Source organism: Pelophylax lessonae (genome assembly GCF_965119305.1).
Source record: "Pelophylax lessonae genome assembly, chromosome: 11".
NCBI lineage: Eukaryota > Metazoa > Chordata > Amphibia > Anura > Ranidae > Pelophylax > Pelophylax lessonae.
In genome coordinates this window covers 44578459-44601658 of record NC_138778.1, presented here as the reverse complement: position 1 = coordinate 44601658, position 23200 = coordinate 44578459, and the positions used below count along the sequence as shown (strand labels likewise).

The window sequence follows — 23200 nt, the reverse complement described above, 5'->3', positions numbered from 1 at the left end:
TTCCCACTGAATTCAGATGCAGCTAACAGCAGGGGTCCGATGCGTCCCTGTTCTCCGTTTCAGGGTACGAATCAGACCCGAATTTCTGCCTGAATTTGGACCTGAAACTGAGCCAAAGATGCACAGGACCCTTGTGCAATCCGCCCTGCAGCCGCCCAAGAGATGTGTGAACCTGCTCCATTGAGCTCCTGTCATGCGAATTGGATGTTCAGAAAACTGCATCTGATTCGCATAAGTGTGAACCCAGCCTTAGTAAAAACACCATATAAAACACTTGTTAACCCTTTAAATGCTATATATGTTTAATCCCTTCCCTGGCAGTGTCATTAGTACATTGACAGTGCATATTTTTAGCACTGATCACTGTATTAGTGTCACTAGTTCCCACAAAGTGTCAGTTCGTGTCAGATTGTCCCCCGCAGTCCCATTACAAGTTGCTGTTTACCACAATGATTAGTATAAGAATAAAAATAAAAAAACTCTAGTATAAATCCCATAGTTTGTGGATGCTATAATTTTTGCGTAAACCAATCAATATATGCTTATTGGGGTTTTTTTTTTTTACCAAAAATATGTAGCAAAATACATATTGGCCTACATTTATGAAGTTTGATTTTTAAAAAAATTTACAAATAGAGGTTGCCCCCAAAAATACGATAAGGTGTGGCGTAGGTGGTTAGCGGAGCCTGCAACCGCTTCAGTTGTGTCTTAATTAAAGTTAACTCGTGTGACCTGGGTGGCTCTCACCAGGAGGGCCAATAATTGCTGTCTCCTTATCATGCTTGAGCATGGCTCCTCAGACGGCATTGTCTATTTAATGCAATTAGCACCCTTTTAATACATATAGTTTGCTGCTCTGATGTTATTTTTTTACTCAACGTATTGCATGCCCAATTGGGCTGTACCACTAGAACATACACCTTTTTACTCTATGTCTGTGTATTGTTTTCTTTTCGTTCAATGTTTAGTACCTCAAACAGATTTTCAAAAAAAAATAAAAAATCTTCGTAGAACTGGCTGGAGAAATATGAAATTACAAGAAATGTATGTCAGTATTTATTTCGTAAAGCTGAAATTGTAAAATTAGAGTAGGACATTACTGTTGTCTATACTAGAACTGCACGATTCAGGATAAAATGAGAATCACGATTTTGCTTGGAATAAAGATCACGATTCTCTCATGATTCTGGCACGCGCAATACCCGATGTGACGTCAAGGCGTCATCGCGCTCGCTGTAAGTGACTGCATGGTATTTTAAGAACAGAAGAGTTAGGCTTCTCCCCTATGAATTAATAGAAAAAAAAGTAAGCGCTGAAAAGATAATAATGTAGCAGCTTGCACACAGAAAGGTGAATATACAACCTCCAATTGACCATATAATAAACAAATTTGGTGCAGAGCTTTGCTTTTATCCAGTATAGGCTAGAGCTGCACGATTAATCGTTAACCACTAAAGGACTAAGCCTATTTCTGACACGTTCACAAGTTGAAATCAGTATTTTTTGCTGGAAAATTACTTAGAATCCCCAAAACATTATATATTTTATTTTTAGCAGAGATCCTAGAGAATAAAAACTGAATTTTTGTCTTACCATAAAAATCCTTTTCTCTGATGTTCATTGACGGACACAGCTTCAGAATCTTATTGACCATTGGGTTATGCTGCCCCCTACAGGAGTAGGACACTACGTAGGAAAAAAACTTTACCACGCCTATGGTACTATCCCACTTCCTGCCATAGGCATTCAGTTTAGTTGCAAGCAGTGTCAGAAGACCCACTGTGACCCTAGAGAGACTGGGGGGAAGGAGGGGAACCTGGGGGTCCCACCGTCCCAGGAAGGGGCCCAAAACCCACAAGAGGAGGAGGGGAGGGGAGACACTACTTACCATACAGTGGAACCGGGTGGGCACCACTCCAGGCAGACCATCAAAATGGGGGTGCTCAGGGCCAGAGGCACGCTGCAACTCAGTCTGTGACCAGGTTGCGTGCGTCCTCGTGAGACGTTTAACTCGCCAGGAAGCCCCCCCCATCCAGTGGGGCTATGTCCCGGCCGACCTAGCACGGAGCGGAGATCGAGTCCCGCTCGCTGGCTGGACTGGGGAGACCATAAGGATCTAGACTATCCAGTCCATCGCCCAGTCCAGCAGTTGATTGTAGTTCTTACAGGAACAGAAAATAATAAAAGAGGAAAAAAATCAGTTTAAAAAGGAAAAAATGCTAGGACCAGAGATTCCAGCAAGGAACTAGGTCCTTACTCCTGCTTAGGCTGAAAAAAACTGAGTGTCTATGGCAGGAAGTGGGAGTATACCCCCTGGGACTGCCTAGTGTCCTACTCATGTAGGGGGAAGCATAACCCAACGGTCAAGAAGATTCTGGAGCTGTGTCCATCAATGAACGAAAGAGAAAATGGAGATTGTTGCAATACTATATGTCACGCCATATTTGCGCAGCGGTCTGACAAACGGTATTTTTTGGGGAAAAAATTGGATTTTTGAATTACCGTAAAATCTTTTTCATTTCTCTTGATGTACATTGACTGACACAGCTCTTGATCTTCATACCCATTGGGTTATACTGCCCCCTACAGGAGTAGGACACGAGGTAGAAAATAATTCTGGCTACACCCATGGGCAGTCCCAGGGGGTGTACTCCCTCTCCCTGCTATAGCCACTCAGTTTTGTTACAAGCAGTATAAAAGATTAATAAAAGCAGTATTAAAAGCAGTATTACAACTCCACAGAGGGGTGGGTGCTGTGTCTGTCGATCAGAGAAATGGTTTTTACGGTAAGTCAAAAATCCCATTTTTTCTTTCACTCATTGACAGACACAGCTTATAACCTTCATAACCATTGGGACATCCCAAAGCAGTGTTAAAACTGAGGGGTGGGAACAGCAAAAATTTTTTTCCCAAAGCTAAACAGTAGCCAACCAGGCAACAGGAGCTCAACCAAAACAAAAGGAGCCCACCTGAAAAAAAAAATACACCCTCAAAGAGGATTAAGTCTTCTAAACAGCAGCCTGCAAAACCTTGCAGCCAAAAGCATCATCCAAAGATGCCAACACATCCACTTTATACTTTGTGAAAGTGTGCACCGATGACCAGGTAGCCGCCTTGCAAACCTGCGTCGCTGACGCCAAAAGGCCCAGGAGGCACTAAGTTCCCAAGAAGAGTGTGCCTTGACAGGGAAAGGAGGAACCTGACCCCTTATGGAATAGTCCTAAATAACCGTCTATCTGATACAACTAGAAATGGTCGCAGAGGAAGCGGACAACCCTTTCTGAGGCCCATACGTGAGCACAAATAGTGAGTCTGACTAAAAGACTCCGTAGCTGACAGGAGCTCAACCAAACCACCTGGAGCCAACCTGAAAAAAACAATACACCCTCAACAAAGTAGAAATCACAGACTCCGATAAACCCCTATCCTTCAACACCTGGTGTTCAACAGCCAAGCCGTTAAAGCCAGCGACTGTAAAGCCGGATAGATCGGTCCTAGGGACAGCAGATCCTCCCCGAGAAGAAGCTTCCAAGGAATGTCGGCGACCAGACTCACCAGATCGATGTACCAAGCCCAACGAGGCCAGTACGGAACCACTAAGATGACTGGAATCCCTTCTGCCTCAATCCTGCGGAGAAGTCTTGGCAGAAGCTTAAGAGGAGGGAAGGCGTAAATCAGACGATACTGACCCCACGGGGCCACCAGCGTGTCTGTGGCATCCGCCAGAGGATCCCTTGACCGAGCCACAAACCTCTGCACCTCTCTGTTGAGCCGAGACACCGACAGATCCACCTCAGGGGTGCCCCAATAGACACAGTTTATGAAACGCCTCCGGATAAAGGGATCACTCCCCTTGGCCCAACGCCTGCCGACTGAGATAAATCTGCCTGCCAATTTTCCACCCCGGGAAAGTCTACAGCGGAGAGAGCTGGCACTAACTGTTCTGCCCACCTCCAAACCTGCCAGGACACTTCTTGTCCCCTCTTGGTGATTGACATAAGCCACGGCCATGGCATTGTCCGAATGAATGCGCACTGGACAACTCTGAAGACAATCCTTCCAATGGTCCAGACACAGTCTGATCGCTCAAAGACATTATTTGGTAGTCTAGACCAGTGGTCCTCAACCCTGGTCCTCAGGGCCCACTAACAGGCCAGGTTTGCAAGATAACTGAAATACATCCCAGGTGATATAATTTGCTGCTAAGTGATTGCAGTACTCTAGTCTGCATCTGCCCAAGGTAGTACTTAAAATCTGGCCTGTTAGTGGGCCCTGAGGACCGGAGTTGAGGACCACTGGTCTAGACTCTTCCAGCATCCAGATCCCGAGGAGAATGCTTGCCGTGGAGGCCCCCCCAGCCGACATCCGTGGTGACCACTGTCCAATACAAGGGGAGGAAGGATTTGCCCAGCCGAAGCATCAGAGAACGAAGCCATCCTATCAGGGACTCCTTCGTTCCGTGACTCAGCTGGATCAGATTGTTAGGAGACTGCGGAGTCTTGTCCCATTTGGTCAGAATCTCCCTTTGCAGAATCTCCCTCGTATGGAACTGTGCAAACGGAACCGCCTCGAAGGTAGACACCATCAGGTCCAGCACCTGCATGCAAGTCCGGAGGGATGACCATCTGCTGGACAGCAGGAGATGAATTGCAGCCTGTAATTTCTGGAGTTTTTCCAGAGGAAGGAGCACTCTGGCTAAGGCCAAGTCCAGAGTCAGGCCCAGATTAGTCCAGCTTCGTGGACAGAACCAGAGCAGACTTCTGAAAATTCAGAATCCAGCGGAACTCCCGCAGAGTTAGCATTGTAATCTCCAGGTTTTCCACCAGAGCAGAAGGAGACTCCGCTTGCAGAAGGAGATCGTCCAAGTAGCCCAGTACCGCGATCCCCCATTGGCGTAACAAGGCTAACACTTTTCTGAAGACCCTAAGAGCAGATGTGAGACCAAAGTGTAACGCCACAAACTGATAATACTCCTCCCCCACAGCAAAACAGAGAAAACGCTGGTGACTGGCACATATTGGAATGTGAAGGTAGGCATCTTTGATGTTGATAGAGGTGAGGAAATCCCCCTGACACAGGGATGCCACCACCATTCAAATGGCCTCCATTCTGAACTTCTGCATCCGCGCAAAGCAGTTTAGCGCCTTGAGGTCCAGGATTGGACGCACTTTGCCTTCCTTCCTGAGAACTGTGAACAGGTTTGAGCAAAACCCCGGAAAACGTTCTGGAGTCTGAACCGTCACCCCTTGAAGCAACAGGACTTGTACCTCCCCAAACAGGCCCTGCAACTGGTCCGGGAGAGGCTCAAGTTGGAAGGAAAGAACCTTGACAGGGGACAAGAGCGAAACTCAATCTTGTAGCCAGACTGAATGACTTAGTTGACCCACTTGCCTTGCACCAGGGCTCTCGGCTTGTCAGACCAGGTTCATTTGGATCTCCAGAGGAGGCCCTGAAAGGCTTTGAGCCCTCGTCATTTGACCCTGAGGGACGAGAACATTTCTTATGAGCCAAGAAGGAGCCACATCAAAAGAGGCATCACAAATACACTGCAGCCCCTGGAACAGCTGGTCCGCCAGCTCGGAATAGGCAGGGGGAGCTGTTCTCCCTCCAGGTCATGGCATAAGAGCTTTGTTCACTCGGTCAGTGTTTGCGACACCAGGTCAATGGTGAATACCGGCCTCCTTGCCGAACCAGCCAGAATGTACATATTGCGGGCCACGGCCTCCGCCTTCCTGTCAGCCTGATCCTTAAAGGCCAAAGACTCTTCAACCGGAATCATCATTGCCTTTTTGCCAGCCCGTCGCCTGAAAGCCACCTTCACCCGGGACACAAAGGACTCCAGGACCGCCGTCAGTGCATTGATGGATGGTCGGGACTCGGAGGGCCCTGCAGCCTTAGAGAGGGGATCAGGTGGGTAGATGTGCTCCAAGACTCCATGAGTCACCAGGGGACCCCACAAAAAAGTGTAAAACACTGCAAAGGGACAACCCCCACTGCACTGGCAGCACCATCAGCAGCAAGGCACGAAGCGATCCTCAGCAGAGAGGGAGAGGACCCCACTAGACTCCCCGCCCAGCAGAAATAAGCACCTGTAGTCACCAGGATAATCTGCACTACATGCACGGCAATCAGGAAGTGAAAGGATCCAGGAGTCAGCACCAGGGAATGAGGAGGGGCCCCCCAGTACCGAAATCACCGCTGGTCATGGACGCCACTTTTTTTAATGGCAAACCACAGCAAAATTGCCGCTGGACTACACAAACATGGCCGCCATGTATAGAAAACCCAGTGGCACCCCCCCCCCCCCCCATCGCCAGCTAGCGGCCTGTCCCCACCCCAGGAGACCACCCAAACATCCCCAGCATATGTGGATGGGGGATAGAATGGGGGACACTGGAAAGGGGCGGGGCTCTGACGGGAAGGATGGGAACCGGGGGGTCCAGCTGTCCCAAGGAGGGGCCCATGTCCACCCCACAATCCTCCAGGAGGGGAGGGGGAAAAGCTACTAACCATACCAGGAACCAGGCAAGCACCGCTCCAGACAGAACCCCTCTCTATTGAAATGGGGGGGGGGGGGCTGTTGGCCAGGAGGAATGCTGCGACTCGGGCGGAGACCCGATCATATATGACCTTGCGAGACATTTAACTCGCAGGCCAGCCCCCCGTCCAGTGGGGCTTTGTCGCGGCCGATCTAGCGTGGAGCTGAGGTCTGCGCGCGCTTGCTGGCCAGACTGGGGTGACCACTGGATCTAGATTATCTAGCGTCGCCCAGTCCGGCAGTTGATTGTAGATCTCACGGGAAATATCCAGGAGAAAAATTATCAAAAAAATTTGCCAGGACCAAAGATCCCAGCAAGGAACTAGATCCTTACTCCTGACTAGGCAGAAAAAAAAAATGAGTGCCTACAGCAGAGAGAAGGAGTATATCCCCTGGGACTGCCCATGGGTGCAGCCACACTTTTTTCTGCCTAGTGTCCAACTCCTGTAGGGGGCAATATAACCCAATGGTTGAGAATATCAGGAGCTGAGTACATCAATGAACGAAAGAGAAAAAAAAAAGAAAAAGCAAATAAAGGATTAATCCAGAAATATAACTTGTTTTGATACGAAGACAATCATCAGTTTCATGAAACTTGCTGTGGTGGATAGCAATGGGTCTTACCTGCTCCTTGACCAGCAGCGGTAGCTTGCTGCTGAGCTGTGCCACCATTAGTTGGTGACCCTGCATTGCTGGGTGGGGTCTGTCCCTGCAGAAAATTGGCATTTGCTTGCCCTGCCGAAAATCCAGGTGGCAACCGCTTCGACATTCCTGGAGGAGTAAAAGGAAGAGCTTTTTGTATAAATGAAATTTGTATTTTGCCATTTACACAACTAGTTTGTATAGGAAACCTCTAGTGGGGAGAAATATGGTCTTTGCTTAAAGCGGTTCTTAATGCTACAAATAAAAAAAAAATGAAAAGGCAGCTGCAACAAATACTGTAGCTGCTGACTTTTAATAATAGTACACTTTCCCGTCCAGTGCCACCCTCACCCGAGCTGGCTCTTCAAGTCCAGGCGCCAGCATGTTTACTGTGGGAAGCCAGCTGTGACTTGCTTGCAGCTTCACAGCCGGCTTCCCACTGCACTTTGTGAATGGTCCAGCAGCCTTCTGGGGCCTGTGCCATGTCCCAGAAGGCTGCGGGTAAATGAGGGGGCAAAAGCTTTCTTGAAAGCATGCCGTACATATCTCATGAGGCTTCAGGCAGCTGGGGTATATCATTAAAGTCTAGGTGAAAATAAGTGAGAAAGTGAGGTAATCTTGGGGAAAAAAGGTAGTTACAAAAAAAGGGAAAAAAATGTGAAAGAAGGGTAGTAGAAGCATTTTACGGAAAGTGTTTAAGGAGGGTGAGCTTAAAAAGGTTCTCCAACCTATTTGAAAAAAAAAAATAAAGTTAGCAGCTATAAATACTGTAACTAATGACTTTTATTAAAAAGACACTTACCTGTTCAGGGACCCAGCACCATCCTCACCTGGGCCGGTTTCCCCAGTATTCAGGTCCCTGGTGCTATAATGTTTATTGTGGGAAGCCAACTGTGTGTACGCAGCTTCAGTCGGCTTCCCACTGAGCAACGCTGTGTTTTATGAGTGGTCCAGCAGCCTTCTGGGACCTTCGACTTGTCCCAGAAGGCTGCAGGCAGGAGGGGGTGGGAGAATGTCCGGTGGAATGGCCACCGGGTACCTGTTTAAAACCAAGTACCCGCTCCCCCAAAAAAGTTCCAAAAGAAGTTCCCCCTTTAAACAGCAAGATTTACCATAATTGTGACAAATTTGAGAAAATTTAACAAATACAGAATGAACATAAATGACAACATTCTTGAGATGGAACTTGTGACATCACTGCCCCTCCTCATCCAATCAAAGAACACAAATGGTGGCTGTTCCAAGCAAGCAAACCCCTGTGGTCAGTGTGCAGTGGACCAAGCTGGCCCACTGTAAGTATGCAAAGGATATTATATCTGGAGTTCAGCTTTTAAATGTTCCTAATACGTGTTGGCTTATGTGTGTTCGTTTGGATAAAATTATTTTGCTAATGAGCATTCGTTGAACCTTACCATACATCCATCAGTCTATAGCCAGCCTAAGCCTTTTAGTGTTATTACTTATATTTAGCCACTTAATACTTAAAGACACAATTACCACTGCTATATTTACAGTCATCAGGTCAACACCTTCTTTATATTGGACAGCTTTGTATGACATACCTGCATGAATACCCTGTGGACCCTGATTTTGCTGCATCATAAAGTTTCCTGCTGTGCTCCCCTGTGGTATCACACTACTGCGCACTGGAGAGCTGACCGTCTGTTGTTGGAAACCCTGAGGCAATGAACTGCCTTGTCCTGGTCGTGGTCCCATGGCCTGTGGTTGGTTTTGGTTCACTGTGGGGGACGATGCAGGTGAGCTCTGCTGGAAGGAAGAAGGAGATGAGGCTGGAGATTTAGAGAGATGGGATTGCTGCAATGGAGTCATTGCCCTCGGAGGTCCCCCCTGCATTGGTTTCATTGGAGGTGTGCTGAACTGGTTTGAGTTGGCCATAGAAGGGAAATTAGAGTGAACTTGGGATGCCTGCTGGCTGCCAAATGGGTAAGGAGGGGGAGGGTGGGACGGTGTCTGCACTGCTGATAGAGACGGTCTCTGTGTAAACTGCTGCTGTTGCTGTATTGGTCCTCCAGCACCCAATGCAGATTTCTTCCACTGTTGATTGGGAGGAACAGCCCCCATATTTGCCTGAGCTGGGGGAGGCTGCAAGGCTCCAGACGCAAGCTGATTCCAGCCTGGAGGGACAGGGACCTGTGCAGGAGTTGCAAAAGGAGGACGAATGCCTTGAGAAATCTGTTGATGCTGCGGCAGGCGAGCCTGTTGCTGAAACTGCTGAAAGTTAGCTGGATTAGCTGGTCGGTTTCCTACAACTGCCTGCATTTGGTGGAGCTGGGGAGCCAGGGAACCAGACGGATGGCTCTGCTGCTGAACTGTCAAACCAGACACAAGGGGATCCATGGCATCTAAGGGGAGAAACACTTCATGAGGCATTGACACTTTTACCTTTTTTCTATCTGTAAAACATCCAAGCCTACAAGCTGCAAACCTAGGTATTTTCTACTAAATGTTTATAGTAACATGTCAGGGTAGAAAAATCAGTAATAGCAGTCCCCAACTTTTTTAATGCTGACAAGTTCTTTTGAAAGCTGAGCTCTGGGCACAACATTTATATGCATTTCTCAACAGCAGCAAAGGATAAACAAATTGACTTTCTGTGCATCAGATCCATTGGCAAACCCAGATATTACTCTGTAAAAGTAGCAGTGATATCACTGGGCTGTATATAGCTTGTGAGCTGTAGGTGGGACCCAGAAGGCCCACCCTTACAGGCTACCTGCAGACAACACTACAGGAGGGGAGATACAGGACCAGCCACCATGCCCACAAAGAGAGAGCAGCAGCAGTGACCAGTCTGCAAAGAGTTATTTCTTGCTGGATTACTTTGCAGATCTGGGAGAAACACAAAGGACACCAAGTTTCAAGTGATAGTATGCATGGTTCCTGTATTTGGTCAGTGCTTTATAAGCTGAATACAAGTTTTTTTTGGTGCCTCAGGCCAAGAAAAAGTGGGACTTTTTAGGGCAAAAAAGTAGGGATAATCTTGAGTTTTTAAAAAAAAAACTAAAACCGTTTTAAATTGATAACATTCTTTAAACAATACACATATTGTGTGTGCAGGGCTAAAGACCCTTTGGTGTGAAGAGGTGATTTTAGATTGAAAATTTGTGACAGAAAGTGATATTGTGACTTTTGAATATATTTCTCTTTGTTCCGTGCTTGGACACAAGACTCGGATGGGACAGAGAAAACATCCGTAATATCCAACGCATTTCGGCTTAATGTGCTTTATCAAGGATATCACCATATCTGGAATTACAATAAGTGATAAATTCAATACACCTATTCGACCCAGGGGGATATTTCCATTGGGGCGGTGTTTTCAAAAATACACTTACATAAAATATATTTTGCCTTATCCATGAAGGAAGACCTTTTCCTCTGGTCCTTAATTCACAACAAGAACTGTATAGAAGGGCTGCTTCTAGGAGTGATATAGTTCATAATTAGTGTTTGGTCAAAAGCTGACACGTGCTATGCAATTGTTGTGATTGTATCACTCACTGGGAATACTGCAGAGTAAATTTCTGCAGCTTGCTATTGCTCTGGTCAGAATTAGTATCAGAGAATGTCATATACAAAAAATGGGTAACAAGTTTACCAGAGTAAAAAATATATACAAGTATATAGTACATCGAGGAGTTATCCTCGATGTACTATATACTTTATGCACCAAATGTTACAATATATTGTACTATAATATGTTGTCAATATTATGCCAATCCAGGTATGGAGACCCCTTTTGCCTTTTCCTCTTATATGTCCCCCTATGTTCGCACCCGGAACACAAAGCCCCAGTACATAACAGTCTGGGGCTACAGGAGCATAGGAGGGTTTCACATCCATCCCCCCCTCGATTCCCTCAGGGAATCCAGCTCCTTTTTTGTGTCGGCGGCGCTTTGTAGGAAGTGCACGGCCGAGCGGTCTTCCCCCTTGGATGCGTGCGCAGCCACAGGCTAGGGATACGGCCACGTGATGACCGCAGCACGTAGTATCCTGCTGCGAAGTACTGCGCATGCGCGGATCTCTATAAAACGCCAGGGAACGAAGCAGAGTGCCAGTTCCCTCACTGAGAGGGAGAGACGAGCACCCTGTGAAAGCGCTGCCTGACTGGACCTAACACCTTGAAGCCGGCTCAAAAGTGAGTTTTATTACAAATACATGCCTGCAAACTCCTCCACACTTAAAGGAGAAGTCTTCACAAAAGTTGTTTGGCACCTTTTTGGTAAAATAAATATATATTTTACTGCAATACTCTGCAGTATTCCCAGTGAGTAATACAATCACAACAACTGCAAAGCGCATGTCAGCTTTTGACCAAACGCTAACTATGAACTATATCACGCCTAGAAGCAGCCCTTCTATACAGTTCTTGTTGCAATTTTAGGACTTAAGGTTTTCCTACACGGATAAGGCAAAATATATTTTATGTAAGTTTATTTTTGAAAACAACGCCCCAATAGAAATATCCCCCTGGGTCGAATAGGTGTATTGAATTTATCCCTTATTGTATTTCCAGATATGGTTATATCCTTGATAAAGGCACTTTAAGCTGAAACGCGTTGGATATTACTTTTCTCTGTCCAATCCGAGTCTTGTGTCCAAGCACGGAAAACAGAGAAATATATTCAAAAGTCACCATATCACTTTCTGTCACAAATTTTCAATCTAAAATCACCTCTTCACACCCAAGGGCCTTTAGCCCTGCACACACAATATGTGTATTGTTTAAAGAATGTTATCAAATAAATATTATCCCTACGTTTTTTTGCCTAAAAAGTCCCACTTTTCCTTGGCCTGAGGCACCAAAAACCTTGTATTCAGTTTATAATGGATGTTGGCAAAATATGTATGATCTAGGCCGCTTAGAGAATCAAAAACCTGTGCTTTATAAGCTTTGATTCTAGTTTTACCAGAATAACTATAAAAAATACACTACAAGATGAAAACAAGAAAACCTTCATAATTAGCCAAAATGAAACAATTCACTACATTACCAATTTTTTGAGAATTTGTATTGAGAATGACACAAATATTAATTTTCACACAGTGATCAGATGACATGCAATTACAGTATCTCACAAAAATGAGTACACCCCCTCACATTTTTGCAAATATTTTATTATATCTTTTCATGTGACAAAAAAAAAAAAAAAAACTTTATCACTTTTATTCTTATTAGAAGGAGCGTAAACATCCCTTGTAATAGAAATAAGCATGACAGGACCTCTTTCAAGTGAGATCTGGGGGTCAGAAAGACCTCAGATCTCACATCTACACTAAAAAAGAGAGAAAAAAAAAAGTATTTTTTCCATCATGAAAAAAATGGGCTCTTTAAATTCGTTGCTAGGAAGCGAGGTATGACATCACTCCCATCCTCCAAGGCCATAGAGTCGAGTGAGGACCATCTTGCCCTCAATTGACTTCCTGCCTGAGGGGACAGCGGACCGGATCGTTTTCCCCACTACCGACGGATCCGGTAAGCGGGGAAAACGACCGGGAAGTGAATCCACCGCTGGGACCACCCTCCTAATAAAGCGGACCACCCGCCGTTTAAAAAAATACTGTGGTTATGGCAGCTATCTGCTGCCATAACCCCGGTATTTAACGTCAAAGTACCGATGTGAATACATGGTGGGCGTTCCGTAAGTGGTTAATAAAAACTATTTAACCCAAAGACAAGACATGCTGGTAGGTTAATTGGATCCGGTTTAAAAAATTGGCCCTACTGTGTATGTATGCGAGTTAGGGACCTTCGATTGTGAGCTCCTTGAGGGCAGGGACTGATGTGAATGTGCAATGTATATGTAAAGCGCTGCGTAAATTGACATTGCCATATAAGTACCTGAAATAAAATAAAAATAAATTTAACCAAAAATAATTAAAAATTTGTGTCATTCTCAAAACTTTTGGCAATGGCTGTACTACAACAAGTTACCAAATGACAGGTACACTTTAAGCTGACTAGAAAGTGTTTCTTTACAACACCTTGCTGTGAAGAGGGTCTTGGAGTCCTTGGTTGGAGTTCAGCAGCACTGCCACCTACAGCCATCATAGAAGATGAACCATGGGGACCTTGGGACATCATGGTGCCTGCTGCAGCGGGGTTATTCATCCTGATAAGGCCTGGAGAGTAACAGAATAGTCAAATTTTTTTTTTTTTTTATAGCAGTAAAGAAAATAAAAAAGCTTTGATTGCTGTAACATACCTGCTCTGCCCTGAACTGCAAAACCTGGGTCAATTCTTATTGCGTTACTTGCTGCCATCGGTCCATTAATTCTAACCTCTTGTGCAGGGTTTTGAGCTATTGCAAGATTTATCGCCCCTTCTCCTAAAAAAAAAAAAACAGGCAGAAAACAAATTAAAATCTATGATAGGTTATGGCAGGAAAAAACATGTAGAAAATGTAAAAATGTATATAAACCCAAAACAATTCAAACTGAACAAATGCGCTTGGGACCTCTTACCATATATAGGTGCCGATTGTCCATGAAATGTTCCAAAACACAAGCTAGGCTGTACATTAACAACGTACTGTGGGTTAATGTCCAACAACCAACTAGTTGATCATCCAAACAGATTTTTATTAAAATCCACAAATAAAAGATACTACGATACCACATGCAAAATTAAAATAGGAGCCACACATTTGTCTATATCACAGGCAGAAGCTTTACTATTCATTGCGGCAATCTTGGAAGAAACCGTTCATACTAGCTATAGGAATGTCCGGTACTGTGTCAGTAATCCTGCTGAGAAGGATGTTTTGCTTGGACCAGGATCGCTCGCGGCGGAAACGGTGCACTGGAAGTGATGTCAGCAGACAGCCGGACACCGCTGGGAGAAAACCGCTTTTCATCAGAGCTGTGAGGCCTGGACAACAAGCATCCTTGTAACCATGACAATGCATCTAACACCCCAAATGCTTTCTCAAGTCCAACCCAAACAATTAACTTCTCTTATTAACTCACATTTGGCCTGTTATATATACCATTAAAAAGTTTTGTTACATCAATACAAAAAAAACCTGGGGTTCCTGCCAAAATCTTGTGAGCTTGTAACTTCCTGTAGTGAGCTAACACAGAGCCTCTTCTGCTGCACTGGAATATCTAGGAGTCTTCCCATCCCTGCCTAGGGTATCCTCTGAACTACAGAATACCTCCTTCGTACCCTAAGGAGGTGAGGAGATGGGAAGACAATAGTAGGACAATGCCTCTTTTCCATACATACAGTGTGTATGCAGTGCTGTATCTTGGCCTAGGCCAACAAGGCCCAGGGCGGCACTTTGCAGGGGGGCAGCAAAAAAGCTGCACCCCGCACACACAAAAAAAAAAAAAAAAAGCCTCCTCCCTGCTCCCGCACGAAAAGGGTCCCCGCTGGCTTGCGCTACACTTTTAGTATAGTGCCAGTCTTATGGGGTGAATTGGGCCAGAGGGCAGGGTCCAGGAGGCAAATAAAATGAAAATACGTGTAACTGAATAATAAATGAATGGTGCCGCCACACACGTGCCAAGGTGCCTCCACACAAAACCCTACAATGGCCGTTTTCAAAGACATCCTCTTGTCTTTGAAAACGCCCATTGTAGGTGGGTGAAACGCGTCGACACACTTCCTGGCAAGCTATCGTCACGCGACGTCACTTCCTCTAAACCACCGTGGCACGCACGTCGGCAGCGTACCCGGAAGCGGAACGATTTAGGCTGTGACCATTGATGTGATTAACGCTGACACGTAAACGAATGTTTGTGAGTAATTTTTATATACTTTAAATAATAAATATCATACAGGCTTCACTATTTGGCTCCTTCCCTCCTTCCTTTTGAGATTTTTTGTACTGGGAGATACCATAGAGGAGGCTGAAGGTGCGCTGGAGATCCCATCCATTGATCCATCCATACTGGTTGTCCGGATCCTTGCTAATTTAAGGCTTGAATTTTTCCTATATTTGGTGAGTTCATCCCCAAAAGGGTTTTGTGTGGAGGCACCTTGGCACGTGTGTGCAGCACTACAAGCACTTTTTTCAGCACGAATATTCATAAGTGAAAAACTTCCTTTGGACTGCACCTTATTTAGCACCATTTGCACAATTATTTGCACAATAATGCAATTTTGGCACTTTAAATTTGGACTTTTAAAAATGTAAGCCCATTTATTGTAATTTTAACAATTTTACATCTGGTATATATATTTTTTATGATTGATTTTAGAGGTTGTCACTGATACATTGCACCTATATTATTTTATGCCTAGTAGCGCTGTTTCTATGAATCTTAACAGGAGGCAAATAAGTCTGGCACCCACATAAAGCACTCACACTGCTATCTGCCAGTATGATAATACCAGCGGGTGAGGACATTCGGACAGACCGCAAGCCGCCAACCACACTTAATACAACTGGCCTGACGGCCCCCCAATGCTAATAAGTGTGGCACTGTAGCCTAATGCTCCGCCTACCCTCCTCCGCCTCCAGGTATGGCAGGCATCATGTCAATAATATAATTTCATTTCTTTAAACTTGAGCAAGTATATTGAATTGCATCATATACAATTAAGACTTTTAATTGTATATGATGGCAATAATATTTTGGATCTGCTCACCTCACATGTGCTATCACAATATGTCACTGGGTTAGTAAGATTACTCCTATCTTATAAGATATTTGGACTTGCGTTTGCTGCCATTGATTATTTCACTTATTTGTATGATGACAATGGACGTCCTATTTATTATACAAATAAGTTAAATATTCCTATAATTACAATCAATCAGTGGCAGCAAACAAAAGTCCAAATATCTTAGACTGCACTAATGGGCACTGATAGGTTGCACTGGTGGCCACTGATGGGGCAATACTGATGAGGCTACACTGATATGCTGCACTGATGAGGCTACGCTGATAGGCACTGATACACTGTGGTTGTGGTCTGTGGTTTACAGATGACAGAACGGGGGTCAGAAACAGGAAGGGGTGGGTCATATTTAAATTAGGGGGTGCACAAAACCTAAATACACAGTGTCATTAGCTTGTGTCCTCAACTTTGTTTTTTTATTTAAAATACTTTTTTTCTGGTGAACACACACGGTAGCTCGCAAGGTTCTCTTTTTGAATTTTAGGCCAGACGACTCCATTTCACTTTGGAACCATAAACAGGATGGAAAAGAAGCGACCCCTCCTCTTCTGGCACAGGTGTGATAACTCTACAAAATAACAGCGAGAGGGGGCGCACCAGCCTAGCGCTTTACAACTATAACAGTTTATTAAGTGAATAAAAGATAAGTATTATACTCACAAATGCACAGGAACACGGACAGGAGTATCAAAGAATACAAGTGAGACTGCCAGCAGATCGACACCGTTTAGCTTGTAACACATGAAGACCCTTCAGCGAAAAATATGGCTTGCGCATTTTGAGGGGCAACCCCTCTTCTTCACAGCCCTGAAGAAGAGGTGTTGCCCCTTGAAACATGCAAGCCATACTGGACGCTGGAGGGTTTTCCCTGGTTACAAACTGAGCGGTGTAGATCTGGCGGCAGTCTCTCTTGTATTCATTGATACGCCTGCCTATGTCATGCGTTAGTGGGTATAATACTTCTCTTTATTCATTTAATTTTTATAGTGGTAATGCGCTCGGCTGGTGTTTTGTATGAAGGGATACCCACAGTCCTATGAGGGCGGCAAGGCACGTCAGCGCTATACCCATAAGTTAGTGAAGTGGACAACTTATCAGGCTCTAAGCAACACATTCTAGCGCAGGAGGCTCTTCTTGAAATCCACAGATGTGATAACCCCCAACTATTTGTGTGGCTCCGAAGATACCGTTGAGCGCCTAAAATTGTAAAAGGGGAAAGCAGTGAAACTCCAGCTTGTAACCTCTGGACACTATGCTGCAGACCCAGTAAGTAGTGACTTTCATGAGTCAGGATGGCCATGAAGGCCGATAGACATCCCTTCATCCACGTAAGTGGGAGCGTCCCTTCATTGTGAAGAGGAATTTCCTAAGGTCCAAAGGACTTGGGAAACCACATTTTCTAACAGGACAAGAATGTAGGCTTCTACTTTGAGCCCAATGATTACAGTTTGTGAAAGGAACTTTTGGATTCCGAAGGTGCATCGGTTTTTGACCTGTTAGCTTATTTAGGGGTAGCACCATGATTTTCGCCAGTCACCTTCTCAATGAAGGCATACAAGGATCAGGACATTAAGGGCTATGTGAGATGATTACAGCCACACACACCTACACAGGTTGAACCGGATGGACTATTGTTTTTATTCAACCTCACCTACTATGTAACTATGTAAGGATGGTCTAAACAGATCCTCAAAAGACAGTCTTTCAATTTGCTTCTTGCAGAGAAGTTCTGATGATCAGCACTTGAGCCATAGGAGCCTTCCCATGTGTGCCAAACCGGGTATTGGATTTCTGCCAGACATATCCTTTGGTGTTGCGGTCAAATAATTACATTTTAGTCTCATCTGATCAGAACACCTTTTTCCATGTGGCCTCAGAATCTTCAAGGTGCGTTTAAGGTGGTCAGAAGAGATTAAAATATAATTATTTGGCCTTAACTCCAAACAAAATGTCTGATGGAAATCCAATACAGCTCACCATCCAAATAACACCATTCCTACAGTAAAGCATGGAGGTGGTATTATCCTGTTATGGGTGTGTTTCTCTGCCTCAGGGACTCAAGCGCTTGTCAGGACAGAAGGAAAAAATGGATAAGGGGAAAATACCATCAAATTGTTGAGGAAAATCTGCTGCCCTCTTTCAGAAAGTTGTCAATGGGAAGAGGGTTTGCCTTCCAACATGACAACAACCCAAAGTACACAGCAAAAATGACCACACAGTGGTTGAAGGAGAAAAATATGAATGTCCTTGCATGGCTTAATCAGAGCCCAGACTTAAACCCCAATGAAAATCTCTCGAATGACTTGAAGACTGCAATCCACAAACGATCACCATCAAATTTAACTGAATTTGCACAGTTCTACAAAGAAGAGTGGGCAAATATTGCAAAGTCTAGATGTGCTAAGTTAGTAGAGACATATCCCAATAGACTAAATGCTGTAATTAAGCCCCGGTTCACACTTATGCGATGCGGGAAAGCTGCAAATTCGCAGCCTGTTCCCACATCGCAAACGCACCCCTGGCAGTTCACACTACCATATGCGATACGCTGGGGGTGTCAATGTAATCTTAACGACACCCCCAGTTTGATCGCATATCGCAGTGCGATCTTGCAGTTCGCACAGGATCGGATCGCACAAGTGTGAACCACTGTGCGATCCGATCCTGATGCGGCTGCAAAAAAGGGTCCTGTGCGTCTTTGCTGCGGGTGCGGTGCGAATTTAGCCATACAAAGTGTATGGCTAAACTCGCACCGCACAGCCGATCGCATGTAATGAAGGAGCAGTGCGCTCCAACATTACATGCGATCGCCGCAGCCGCATCAGTGTGAACCGGCTCTAAGAGGCAGGATTGTGTTGTGAGGCAGAGCTGTGTAAACCTCAGAACTGTATGGACAGAAATGCAAATCATTTGGTAGGTGAAACAGCTCCAATATATGTACTTTATCTGTGTATTTGGCTGTTTGCCTGGTGGTTAGCTATAAATGCAATGAAAATGTGATTTAAAAAAAAAAAAAACATTGCTGTATGGGACCATTCATAATATTCCAACCTTCTATCTGGACAGACAGAATTCCCAGATCCCGTAGCTGCTGGTTGTTGCCCTGAGCAAGAAGACGCAAGCGCTCTGCAGCTTCCCTGGGGATGTTGAATGTGACCCGAACACTGTTCCATGGTTCCACCTTTTCTAACTTCAGCTGGCCACACTCTAAGAGGCAAGATAAAAAATTAGGAAATTAGGAAGTACACAAATCAAGAAAATTGGGTTTTGTAGGTTAACAATGTGAAGAAGCTTCTTGCAATAACCAGATTCTAACTGCCATTTTTATTTAGAGCAATGAAGAAAAAATACATCAGCAGGCCACAAAAACAAGAGACAGAAGTAACCTTCAGTAGCTATACAAATTCAACAGAACAAATGGGCACAGCTACGTAATTCATTTTTACTTTATTTGCAGTTAACCTAAGACGTGTTTTTTATTTAACCACTTCAGGACCACCCATAGCAGTTTTACTGCTATAGGTCAGCTCTCCTGTGCAAAATCATGCATATATATGGGATAATTCACAGCAGAAGCCAATCTGCGGGTGCCGATCATCGGTAAAACACACGGAACGGAGATTTGTAAACTAGGCAGTTCTCTGTTCTGACAGGGGGAATTAGAATCAATAGTAAAAGCACCTCCCACAGTATACAAAAACACTGGCTAGGCACACACTTAACCCTTTGATCACCCTTGATGTTTAACCCCTTCCCAGTCAGTGTTATTAGTACGGTGACCACTGTATTAGTTTCACTGAATCCGGCAAAGTGTCAAAAATGTCCGATTTGCTGCAATATTACGGTCCTGCTATAAGTCACTATTCACTGCTATTGCCAGTATAAAATAAATAAAAAATGATATATATATATATATATATATATATATATATATACACACATGCACACACCATAGTTTGTAGATGCTATAACGTTTCCATAAACCAATCAATATATACGCTTTTTGGGATTTTTTTTTAAACCAAAAACCATGTAGCAGAATACATATTGGCCTAAAATTATGAATAAATTAGACTTCTTCCATTTTTTTTTTTTATTAGATATGTTTTACAGCAGAAAGTAAAATATGTTTTTGCTTTTTTTTTTTTCATAATTGCGTTTTTTTTTTTTTTTTTGTTTACAGAACAAAAAATAAAAATGCAGTGGTAATCAAATACCACCAAAAAAGCTCTATTTGTGGGGGGGGAAATGGCAAACTTTATTTGGGTGCAGCGTAGCATGACTGGGCAATTGTCAGTTAAAGTAACAGTGCCATATCGCAAAAAGTTGCCTGGTCATGAAGAGGGTAAATCTTCTCCAGGGGTCAAGTGGTAAAGTATAACTAAAGGCAAAACTTTTTTTTTTTTAGTTTTTGATAGCATGGAGAGGGATTAGATCCCCTGTCAGGTTTGTTATGCTGTATGTGTCCCCATTAGGGAGATTCACCTAATTATTAGTTCAGTTTACCTTCATCACCAAAAGTGAAAATCACACATTTTGGGTTGTTCTCAGAACAGAAAAAGAGATGAAATCTTCCAATGGGGGCACTAGTTCTGGTGACAATCAGAATATCCTTCATTTTGGAGGGCTTTTCTCTCACTTTCTGTTTTGACTTTGGGACAGGAAGTGAAAGGAAATCTCTCCAGAGAAAGCAAAAAATAAATAAAAAAATTACAGGGATTATAAAAAGTTTTGCCTTTACCTTTAAAAAAGCTGTAAGGCAAAGATTAAAGGATCAGTCCACCCTAAAATATTACAAATTTTATTTAGTTGTATTCATTTGTTGGGAGAGTTTTGTATCTTTCTGGTCTCTATTCGTGAGATTTCATTGTTTTACAAATTTATTTTGATTAGTTTTCTCATATAAAAAATGTCACATGAGTTGCTGGAATAAGGAAAAGTGGGTGGGAAAAAACAACCCCCCCCCCCCAGTGAACAGGGACAGTCAGGAATTATGGGAGATCTTGCTGTTGTAGTATCCCAAACATATAAGAAGCCAGGGTTTAAAGCGGAGTTCCACCCTAAAAATTATCTTTGCACCGTCCGCTTGCTTTAAAAAAACCTAAAAAAGAATTGGATAATTAAAATGTTTTTTTTGTTTCACTTACCATGTTTTTAATGAAAATATACTTACCTTCCTTCCTCTTTCTCCCTTTGCAGACACGGCCCACGATGTCACTTCCTCCTTGCATTGACTCCTGGGAGATGAGCGTCATCGATCCCAGGAGTCAATGCGCCTGCACCGGTGTCACTCGTCACTTCCGGTACAGGCGCGTCATTCCCTGCTGAACAGCTTCTGGGCATGCGCAAAGGCTGTTCAGGGATGACACGTCTGCCCCGGAAGTGACAAGCAGGGCATTCTGGGATTCCAATGTCACCGAAAAGGACAGGAAGAGGGACGCTCCGGCTTCAGCTGTCCACACATGAGATGGCAGCGCTGGACACGACATTTTCAAGGTAAGTATTTCTTCTTACAGGTAAGTGAAACAGGGGACAATTCAGAGGCTATCGTTGCTTAACTTCCTCGCATCCGCGCTACAGCCTATATACGGCTGCAGCGCGGACTCGAATTTTCGGGAGGCCGTTTTTAAACGGCCTCCCAGAAGCAGGCTCCCCGTGCGCTCCCGCGAGCGCGCATCGGGGAGAATCTGTGTCGGCCGTGTCCCTTGGACACAGCCGATCACAGATCGTGGTGAATGGCCAATCACAGCGGCCATTCACCACGTGATCGGACCATCCAATGAGAGATGATCTCATATGTAAACATATGAGATCATCTCTCATCGCCGGAGCTCCTTCCTCACACGGAGCCTGCAGTGTGAGGAAGGAGGGGGAGCCGTCAGCCGCTGGGGACACAGAGACATGTAATCAGGGCACTGATCACCAGTGCCCTCCTTACTAAAAGGTAAAAAAACATACAAATTGCCCCCAACAGTGCCCACAGTTCCCGCCATCAGTGTCCCCCATCAATGCCCACAATCAGTGCCCATAGTGCTGCCAGTCGGTGCCCATCAGTGCCTGCTCATCTAGGCACTGATGAGCACTGACTGGCAGCACTATAGGCACTGAGTGTGGGCACTGATGGTGCTGCTCATCAGTGCTCATCAGTGCCGCCCATCAGTGCTCATCAGTGCCACCCGTCAGTGTCCATCAGTGCCATCCGCCAGTGCCCATCAGTGGCGCCTCTCAGTGCAGCCCGTCAGTGCCCCCTCTCAGTGCCACCTCTCAGTGCCCAGCAGTGCCGCCTATCAGTGCCGCCTATCAGTGCCCATAAGTGCCACCTCATCAGTGCCCATCAGTGCCGCCTCATCAGCGCACATCAGTGAAGGAGAAAAATTTATTTTCAAAATTTACTCGCAGAAAATAAGAAAAACTTTTTTTTTTTTTTCAAAATTTTCTGTCTTTATTCTTTTTTTTTTGTAAAAAATAAAAAACCCAGAGATGATTAAATACCACCAAAAGAAAGCTCTATTTGTGTGAAAAAAATGATAAAAATTTCATATGGGTACAGTGTAGCATGACCGCGCAATTGTCAGTCAAAGTGTGACAGCGCTGAAAGCTGAAAATTGGCCTGGATGGGAAGGGTGTTTAAGTGCACAGTAGGCAAGTGGTTAAATGCACTAGCCCTGACTGTCCCAGGGGTATTTTTAGCGTAAAAACATTTTTTTGCCCAGAACTCCGCTTTAACTTGCCCACCAGGTACTACCTACAACTAAAATAATGCCTTCAGGTGGACTGAACCTTCAAAGAAAATGGCTTACTTGCAACATAAGGAAGCTTACCCATGTTAATCAGATCAGGCACTGCAAATATTATTTTTTCCAGTTTCTGTTGCAAATCTTGGTCTTTTATATCCCCTTTAAAGGCAACAAAGATAGTAGAGTTTATGTCTTCTACTCTGGGTTCATCTTCAATACCAGAGTCTTCATCCCTATCCATATCTAGGTCAGGCTGGGTCAGAGCTCGGACCCGATCCTCTCTTGGGTCCATAGTTGGGTGTCCTGCAGTTGTCGTCTCTATTTGGGGTAAAAAAAAAAAAAAAAATGGATCTTACAATCAAAACATTTATAAACAGTATTAACTGCAGGAATATGTTGATGATTCTGTTACCGATTTGTTCTTCCTCCTACGTTTCTAAACAGCTTGCTCTCTTCAACAGAAAGGCAACTGCAGGCATCTTTAAACCAAGTTTCAGTTGGAGTTCCTGGACGTACCCTATGGAAAAAAAAAAAAAAAAGTAACATAAATTTGCATTTTTACCTTCCCAGGCTCGAATGTGCAACCTACACCAATGTACACTTGCGGGAGCTTGCATTGAATTCAAGTAAAAA

The 23200-nt window shown here is 44.4% G+C and overlaps 1 protein-coding gene across 1 annotated transcript in view; it reads right to left on the bottom strand.

Moving 5' to 3' along the window:
• NCOA6 (nuclear receptor coactivator 6) overlaps positions 1–22875 on the bottom strand; it is a 55046-nt gene extending 32171 nt beyond the window's left edge. Inside the window, exons 1-6 of the mRNA XM_082271432.1 lie at positions 22652–22875; positions 18882–19037; positions 13408–13530; positions 13187–13324; positions 8743–9543; positions 7163–7309 (exon numbers count right to left, since the gene is read on the bottom strand). Of these exons, the coding sequence (XP_082127558.1) occupies positions 7163–7309; positions 8743–9543; positions 13187–13324; positions 13408–13530; positions 18882–19037; positions 22652–22859 (1573 nt within the window). The 5' untranslated portion in view covers positions 22860–22875. The remainder of the gene's footprint in view (positions 1–7162; positions 7310–8742; positions 9544–13186; positions 13325–13407; positions 13531–18881; positions 19038–22651) is intronic.
• Between the last annotated feature and the right edge of the window lie 325 nt (positions 22876–23200).